General features: G+C 37.8%; 1 protein-coding gene across 1 annotated transcript; it reads left to right on the forward strand.

Annotated features, from left to right (window-relative positions):
• Window positions 1–26: 26 nt before the first annotated feature.
• On the forward strand, window positions 27–8635 carry LOC112049890 (zinc finger protein 883). Its single transcript, XM_024087943.2, has 7 exons — window positions 27–310; window positions 1135–1483; window positions 1873–2145; window positions 2978–3176; window positions 5543–5632; window positions 6575–6721; window positions 8052–8635. The coding sequence occupies exons 1-7, from the start codon at window positions 179–181 to the stop codon at window positions 8221–8223; spliced, it is 1362 nt and encodes a 453-aa protein (XP_023943711.2). The 5' UTR covers window positions 27–178; the 3' UTR covers window positions 8224–8635.
• Window positions 8636–9237: the final 602 nt, after the last annotated feature.

A 9237-nucleotide genomic window follows, 5' to 3' on the forward strand; every position in this document is an offset into this window, starting at 1 on the left:
AATCAAAATGACAATGACATTGACAATTACAGGCAATGGTCCGTCGCCGTGGTAGTGGGGCTTATTGTAAATAAAACTAATAAAAACTTTAAAATAAAATATTTCTAAGCCCGTCCAGTCAGAAATTGAAAAGAATTCGTGGATTAGAAATTAAAATATCAATTATTGAGCTAACGATATGGCAGACAAGGACGTTTGTCGAATATGTTTAACCGAGGCAGTTGAACGAGACATCACTCAGTTATCAGAAGAATTGAGCGGTGACAACAAAACTTATGAAGACATACTGTTGTTTTGTTTAAATATTGAGGTAAATATCATCATACGCTATTATGGAAGGCTTAGCACCCGCTCACTTACAATTCTAGTGGCCGACTATCGTACAACTAAATTGCAAACGTTTTCAATTTAGTTGGACAACTTTTCAACTGTACATAATCGAAAGGGAATCAGGATTCTGATGTGATTGGTGTGTTTGTTAGTTGGACGACTTAGGAAGTTAACATATATTGCTATACGTTATTAAACTCTGCGATAGTCGGCCAACTAAGAATTGTAATTGTATTGTGGTGTGTGGCTGCTCTGAGACGCTTCTCCTATGGTGGACTTATATCATAATATTGTTGTTTGTTATCATGATTGTGTAAACAATAGCTTTAACATTTTCTGCTGCTCCACAACATAGGCTCAGCTATGTCAGGCTCACAATACCAAAAATATATAAAATGAGACTTTCCCAGATGTGTCTTCTTACTTAAAAAAAATAAATTATATTTTTTCTTTTATATTCTTATTTTATATTGAAGAAGACAAGGAGTTTGCAAGAAATTCGTGTTGTAGATCACTTTATTGCATTGGGGAGGCCAGTGTCTCATAAAACAGCTACTGGTTAGACCAATACTTGCCAAGAACTGATCACCTTCCCTTAGGACACATAAAATAAATGCTTGACAGACTTGCTTGAATTCTATTAAAATATGAATGTTTTCACAACAGTACAAGATTATAGATATATCGTAAGATATCAAAAGCTAGGCATATTTTCAGCTTTCCAATACTATAATTTCTTCTGATTCTTGTTTTAGGATTTATGAAAAAATTAAATATATTTTCTTTTTATTGATTGTTGTTTAGGTTTCGCCTGAATCAAAACTGACATCAAAGTTGTGTGTTGAATGCTTTAGAAAAATAATATTGTTCCATAACTTCAAGACATTAGCATTAAAGAATGATGCATATTTACATTGTCTACAAAAACAGAGGTATAGAAAATGTGCTGTTTTTGAGACAGACACCATAAAATGTGAGGAAATAAGCAATGGACTATCTGATGATGCATTATGTGACACAGTACCACTTAGCAAAATGGAATTTGAAATAAAAAATGAACATAACATAGAAGATGTGCCCTCAGATGATGAACTGCTTAGTGTTATAAAGAAAATAAAATATGAATATGGTTCTGAAGCATGTAAAGAAAATAGTAAGTAATTAAACATTCTTCCAGTTTTTATAATTAACTAGCGGACCCATTTAAGCTTTGCTTTGACTTTTGTGCACTTCTTCTCTACCTAACTTACTCCCACCCTACACCTACCCTACCTCTACCCTACCCCTACCCTACCTCTTCCGTTCCCTACCACACCCCTACCCTACCCTACCCCCTACTCAACACCACTGATTTAGATAAAAAATGTGATTTCATTTGCTACTAAAATTAACTTTTGGTATAAAGTCCCAAGTAGGTACTAACAGATTTTCATGCAATTTTCATATCACCTATGTTTTATTGAGATTTTAACTACCACCATAGAAATGTTTTTTACTGACCCATTAGGTCACTTGAAGGTTAAGAGTTTCATAACATTCCAGAAGAATCTCTACCCAAGGCTAAAAATAAAGGCAAAAAGGTGAAAGTGAGGAAAAAGAACAAAGAACCGGAGCAAAGAGAGAAGATATGTGAAGAGTGTGGCAAAACTGTTGTCAACTTGTTTGAGCATATGAAGCTGCATCTGCCCGCCACTGAGCGGAAGAGGATCCAGTGCAAAGTGTGTGATAAAACATTTGCCAGCTACGGAGCGAGATACAGACACAATAAAATTAAACATTTGGGCATAAAACAACATTGTGATGAGTGTGGCAAAGGTAAATTAGATTTTTAACACTTTATTTGTGATAACTTTTTAAAAAAAAATAATATAGGTCCTGATTACAGAAAAGGCAATATGCCATTGCCTTCTCTGTAATCAGGTACCTACGCTAGGTTAATCTCTAAATCAGGAAGTGGCCACCTGATTTAGTTTATTTAAACATATTTATCCCCAGCTGGACCTATTAAGGTTTTCTTATTTGGTCCAAGTCTAGCTGGTCCGCTTCGCCCGTGGCTAGTTACCTCCCTACTGGCAAAGACATAATTCCAAGCTATTTAGTGTTCCGGTATGATGTTGTGTAGAAACCAAAAGACATGAATTTTCATCCATGAGATTGTATACAAAAGCTAACTTGTAATTAATAAAAAAAAATATTCCAGACTGTTTGATTCTAGAAAGCATGCTACTAGGCACCTCATGGCGATAGATATAACAGTAATATGGCTTTCTCTTTCGTTGCAATGGGATAAAAAAGAGAGGAATATTTTAATCTGGAGATATGTTGCTGATGCCTCCTAGGACTACTAAGATAAAAAGTAAATCAGTCATCAAAATGCAATATTTCATCAAGATTGGTATTGAATGCGATATTTCACCAAAATGCAATATTTCACTAAAACACAATATTTCATCACAATTGGTATTGAATGCGATATTTTACCAAAATGCAATATTTCATCACGATTGATATTGAATGCGTTATTACAGCAAAAATCATCAAACAATATGCTGGTATGAAATATTGCAATCAGCTCGTAAGGTCAGTTTATAGCCGAGCGACTGATCACTGGTGGATTAAACTGGACAAACAAACATGAAACTTTCAGACGTAGTGAGTCTGCGCAACCACCACCTGCTGATGCACAGCGCGGGCAAGCTGCCGCACGAGTGCGTGCCGTGCGGGCGCCGGTTCATCTCGCGCGCCAAGCGCGACCTGCACATGGCGCGCCACACCAAGGATCGGCCCTACGTGTGCGACATGTGCGACAAGGACTTCCGGCACAACATTGGCCTCTTACAACACAAGTAAGTGGATAAAGATCGGACCGGCCCCACGTGTGCGACATGTGCGACAAGGACTTCCACCACAACATCGGCCTCTTACAACACAAGTAAGTGGATAAAGATCGGACCGGCCCCACGTGTGCGACATGTGCGACAAGGACTTCCGCCACAACATCGGCCTCTTACAACACAAGTAAGTGGATAAAGATCGGACCGGCCCCACGTGTGCGACATGTGCGACAAGGACTTCCGGCACAACATTGGCCTCTTACAACACAAGTAAGTGGATAAAGATCGGACCGGCCCCACGTGTGCGACATGTGCGACAAGGACTTCCGGCACAACATTGGCCTCTTACAACACAAGTAAGTGGATAAAGATCGGACCGGCCCCACGTGTGCGACATGTGCGACAAGGACTTCCGCCACAACATCGGCCTCTTACAACACAAGTAAGCATGATCCCTATATGACTGATGACCTATGAGTTTCTGATATGGGCCGTAAATTACATAGCTGGGCATTAACTCGTTAATACGTTAATCGTTAATTAACGAAGTTAACATTTTGATTAACGGATTAACTTTTATAGATGTTAACGGACCCGTTAACTTCCGTTAACATGCAGAAGTCCGTTAATCGTTAATCCAATGCCTACTATTTACCGCGCGACGCGAAAAACAGGTCCAGAGAAGTAAGAAATGACGAATGATATTTTTTTCAAAGAAATCAACAAATTGCTATATTTATATTAAATATAGATAAAATCAACAAAAACAAATTACACTTTTCCCCAGTGCTCATCCTTATTTTTCCAATGGTGATCTCACACAATGATATAAAAATGTAATATTACACAGTCATATTAACGGATTAACGATTAACGTTAACTTGCGTTAATTTTTCCGGAATGTAACGCTTTAACGTTTAACGAAGCTAACTTTTTTTGTAGTGGATTAACGATTAACGAAGTTAACTATTTGATTAACGGTGCCCAGCTATGGTAAATTACTTTATATTCACCCTCGAAAAGAGTACTAATATTGTAAACGCGAAAGTTTGTATGGATGTTTGTTACTCTGTAACGCCGTTACTACTGAAGCGATTTGGCTGAAATTTGGAATGGAAATCTGGATTGACACATAGGCTACTTTTTATCCCGAAAAAATCCATGGTTTCCCGAGATTTGCGAAAACTGATGATTTTGTTGATGTGAATGTTTGTTACTCTTTCACGCCTCGATTACTGAACCGAATTAGCTGTAAATTTGGTATTAAGATATATTATAGCCTGGATTAACACATAGGCTACGTTTTATCCCGGAAAAATCCATGGTTCCCGAGGGATTTGTGAAAAACTAAATTCCACACGGACGAAGTCGCGGGCGTCCGCTAGTTACTTTATATTCACCCTCGAAAAGAGTACTATTTTACATACTTGTGCGATAAATCTTGGAAGCTAAACTATAGATAAGTTTGCGCGTGGCCAAAATCGGAACTAATCAAAAGTGCCGCCATCTTCTCGTGTATCTATCTCTTGGCGGGTAAAAGAGATCACTAACGCTGGCAACATAATAGGCTACTCGCCTGCTGTATAAAACTAAGAAGATTTTTTCCATATAGGCAGTTTAGATGCCTAGAAACTCTAATTACATTTTTATTTGTGAAAATAATCTCGTAATTGTAATATTTTTATAAAACAAAATTGTATTTTTATCACATCACCGAAGCGCCAATTATAAACTGAGGCGTCATTCGCTACAAGGCATCGGCTTGTGATTGGCGCTTGCGGTGACGTGATATATCACATCACTGCAAACGCCAATCACGCTGTTATCGCTGTGAATGACGTCACTTGCTAATGTGTTTTGTTTCGGCGGCATAAATTTTACGTAGATATTTTTTTATTTATATTAAACTTTTTACTGGTTATTATTGACGGGACAAAGTAAAATTTAGCTTATAATACTTTCGTAATTCAGTTTAAACACTGTTTACAAAAGAGGCGTGCGCACATTCTAGAAGCATTTACTCGTAATCGGTTGCAGTGGGCCAACATACGTCAATGACATGTCTCGTGAAAAGAAAAATACATTATCGACCAATAGCGAGTTGAAATATCGCGCTCTCTTTCGTGTCATCGCAACAAAGCGAGAGCGAGCGAATATTTGCGATCGCGCCACTGTTGCTCCAATTTTGTGTAACTTTTCCGTCTCGAATATATGTTGTGGTGCTGGTGGTATTTTTTTATATAGACAAGGCCTATGCTATTCTATAAAAAAAAACTTTCTTATTTGGACTAATTTGACAAACATTGCTATGCTAAATAACTATTAAAATAATTTTCAATAAATATCTATTTTTTTTTCATTAATACTTTTAATTTCAGACGTCAAGTACATGACAAGGAGAAGACCCATCTATGTCAAATCTGCCCAAAGAGATTTTTCAAGAAATATAACCTTCTGGTGCATTTAAGGCAAGTTGCCACTTTTAATTTATTCAAAGACCTGATAAGGTCATGTTACTCTAGATTGTGTGTTTAAAAACACTATATTTATGTCCACTAGTGATAGTATAAACACACCCAGACACTGTAAAACATCCATGATTATCACACAAATATTTTCCAGTTGTGGGAATCGAATCCACGGCAGTGAAGGTAGAATGCAAGGTTGCAAGGTTACTACCCACTATATCACAAGAGTGTCTAGTATTTGTGTATAGCTTGGCAACTTCGTTCATAACACTCCCAATAATCGGCGCGGGGTGGAGGGCGTGTAGTGATGAATGAAAAGCCCACGACTGATGCACGTCACTTCCCCGCACGCACTATTTCACACCGGCGCAGTCTTCCCCCTGTCGCCCGCATATCATGAGAGTATTATCAACAAACTTGCAAGACTATAATGTTACTAGGTATGCAAAATCACTTGAAACTTTGTTACATTAGAGCTTTTATATAACCAAATACACTAGTTTTTGTTTTATTTAAAAATACCAAATAGTTATGATTTCACATGCATTCAAAGTTCGCATAAATATTGACTCCCGCTAACGGTCGCGATATTGTACGTGACGTCATCGTACAACTCTTACCCGACCCGTTCAGGCAATTTCGTATTTACGAGCCTAATGGCCCTTATATTAATTTACTCTCTGACTAATGGCTAACCATTAGTACGTCAGTAGCTAAGGCAAAAGTACGGAATTGCCTGAACAAGCCGTGCAAATGTTGTACGATGACGTCACGCACATTAAACGCGGGCTGGTGCCGCGCGCACACTTTAAAATTTCATATCTTGAGAACTAATTAACGTATCAAAATAATTCTTTCGCGAGATTTTTTTATTTTCAACGGAGAATAGAGAATTCATTCATTCTCCATTATCAATTTTTTTTCCATTATTTAATTTTCCAGAAGCCATTCAAATGAAAAGCCGTACGAATGCCCCGACTGCGGCAAGCGGTTCATCTCCGCCACTGTAATGAAGAACCACCAGATGATACACAGTGACGTCAGGAACTACCCCTGTGACCTTTGCGATATGGCCTTCAAGAAACCTGGGTAAGTTGGAAAAACAAGTTCTCCCCAAACATGATAATATATAAAAATAAGTCGGGTTTTCCTTCCTGACGCTATAACTCCAGAACGCACGAACCGATTTCCACGGTTTTGCATTCGTTGGAAAGGTCTCGGGCTCCGTGAGGTTTATAGTTTATATATATGAGGTTTATATAGGAAAATTCAGGAAAAGTTCAACTTAGGGTAGGGGTAGGGGTAGTTGAAAGTTTACATCTAGTTTCAGGCGGACGAAGTCGCGGGCGTCCGCTAGTTGTATATAAGAATGCCAGTGGCCTTACCTATTTTTATAGTCATAACAATTTTAATGCAAGGAGAAGAAACTATTTCCTAATCTGGGAAAATCAGAAAAATAGTGCACTGAGTTCAAAAAGTTTTAGATCATATTGCTAATGCACGCCATTGACGATCAATTATTATTCTCACGTTTCTGCAGCACCCACGACTATAACTGATCGTGTATTGGTCACTGCGTGCATGACGGCTCATTCACCGATTGAGACACGTGATATTTAATTTCTTAAAATGCACACAACTGAAAAGTTGGAGTTGCATGCATGGATTCGAACCCACACCCTCCAGAATCGGAGGCAGAGGTCATATCCACTGGGCTATCACGGCTTTTTGGTCTTCACAGTTTAAATACAAGTTTGGAAAAATTTATCTATCGAGTTATATAGCACAAACACGTTTCTAAACCCATAAAAATAAAGTCATACAGCCTATAATTCAACTTGCTAGACACATGACCATTTATGTTATGCAGCTGGTGTGTTTAATTAATTTCTATAAAACTGTTGGGTTTGAAGTTAAACTTTAAATATGATACAATAAAAACAGGTCATCCGTCACTGTAGCAAGCAAACCTTTTAATTTTATCTTTATCGAGTCTTACGCTCTGAGGTATATTTGAAAATGCCATCTTGAATTTAGAATGACGTCACTTATGACGTAATATCTTAACAATATTTTAGATCAATCATTTTGGGGTTGTCCCCGAATATTTCGCATCACTAACACAACAATACAGTTGTATTACGATGCGAAACAATTTCATAACAGTCATAACATAAAGTCGATAACAGTTTGACGACGTAACTTTTGCAGCGTGCTGACATCTAAATTAAGTGGTCAAGCTGTTATCGATTTTATGTTTTGACTGTTATGAAATTGTTTCGCATCACTAATACAACTGTCAGTTGAAACGTCACAGGGATCATCATTCGGCGTGCGAAAAATAAGCTTAACATTGTAAATTAAGTAAAAACTTGTAAAAAAAGCAGACCCTTCCAATGTACTGGACATTTGTCCGCAGGTACCTCCGTATCCACATGATAAGTCACACGAAGGAGAAGCGCTACTCCTGCTCATACTGCGACATGCCCTTCGGTCGCTCCGACCACCGCGCGCGCCACGAGCGCACCGCGCACCAACGACCCTTCATACAGAGTCAGACCAACGCACTGACGCAACCTGGCCTGCAGTGACCAACAGCGCACCTTCAACGGTCTCAAAAACACGCACTGATAAAAACGAGCCTGCAGTGACGCAATAAACGCACCGTACGCCTATTGTAACTAACGCAACCTGTCTTTCAGTGACAACTTGAACTGGCCAGAAACCGGTATCAGTAACAGGTATCAGCATAACTTCATAGTGTCAGATAACGCCTAGCATAGGTTGTACGTCAATGACATGTCTGTAGCAAGCAAACCTTTTAATTTATCATTATCTTTATCGAATCTTACTCTCTGAGGTATATTTGAAAATGCCATCTTGAATTTAGAATGACGTCACTAAACCATATATTGTAATCTTAACAATATTTTAGATCAATCATTGTGGGATTGTACCCGAACATTTCGCATCACTAACACAACAATACAGTTGTATTAGTGATGCGAAACAATTTCATAACAGTCATAACATAAAGTCGATAACAGCTTGACGACGTAACTTGTCGTCAAGCTGTTATCGACATGTCTCGTCGAGAGAATATTGTCGATGAATACAAAAGAGAAAATGTAACACAATGAAGAAAATTTTCGCGTGGCGCGCATCTCAGGCTATCTGAGGCGAACTCTAAAGCGCTTAGTCAACTATAAAGCGCGTGTTAGTTATACCTTCAAACAAGTTGGTGGAATTTTACATCGTTTAGCAAATGCGACTCTGCATCTGCTGCTGCATCATTGTTTATGGAATATGGACCAAAATCCTTAAAAAATCTAAAAAATAAATAGAAAATTGTATAGTTATTTTTTTGTCTAATTATTATTGTATTTATATTTGTTTACGTTGTTAAAATATTTTATATTGTAAGTTATGAAATTAAATGTCTATGGTATATAAAATGTTTTATTTTGACACGACTTTCCAAGGAGTATATAATTATATATAAACAAAGTTTCTTTGCCCTCTGATAAAAGAAGATACCAAGCTGCAATTGTATAGATATTGTCCAAAAAATACTAAAACTAATAATATTTCTGTAAAAGCATGGA

Source organism: Bicyclus anynana, chromosome 11 (genome assembly GCF_947172395.1).
Source record: "Bicyclus anynana chromosome 11, ilBicAnyn1.1, whole genome shotgun sequence".
Classification (NCBI taxonomy): domain Eukaryota; kingdom Metazoa; phylum Arthropoda; class Insecta; order Lepidoptera; family Nymphalidae; genus Bicyclus; species Bicyclus anynana.

Excerpts from the sequence above, each read along its gene's own strand:
- LOC112049890 (XM_024087943.2), top strand. The coding sequence starts at position 179 with ATGGCAGACAAGGACGTTTGTCGAATATGTTTAACCGAGGCAGTTGAA. Across the intron at positions 3,177-5,542 it reads ATTGGCCTCTTACAACACAA|ACGTCAAGTACATGACAAGG; the intron begins GTAAGTGGATAA and ends TTTTAATTTCAG. Across the intron at positions 5,633-6,574 it reads AACCTTCTGGTGCATTTAAG|AAGCCATTCAAATGAAAAGC; the intron begins GCAAGTTGCCAC and ends TTAATTTTCCAG.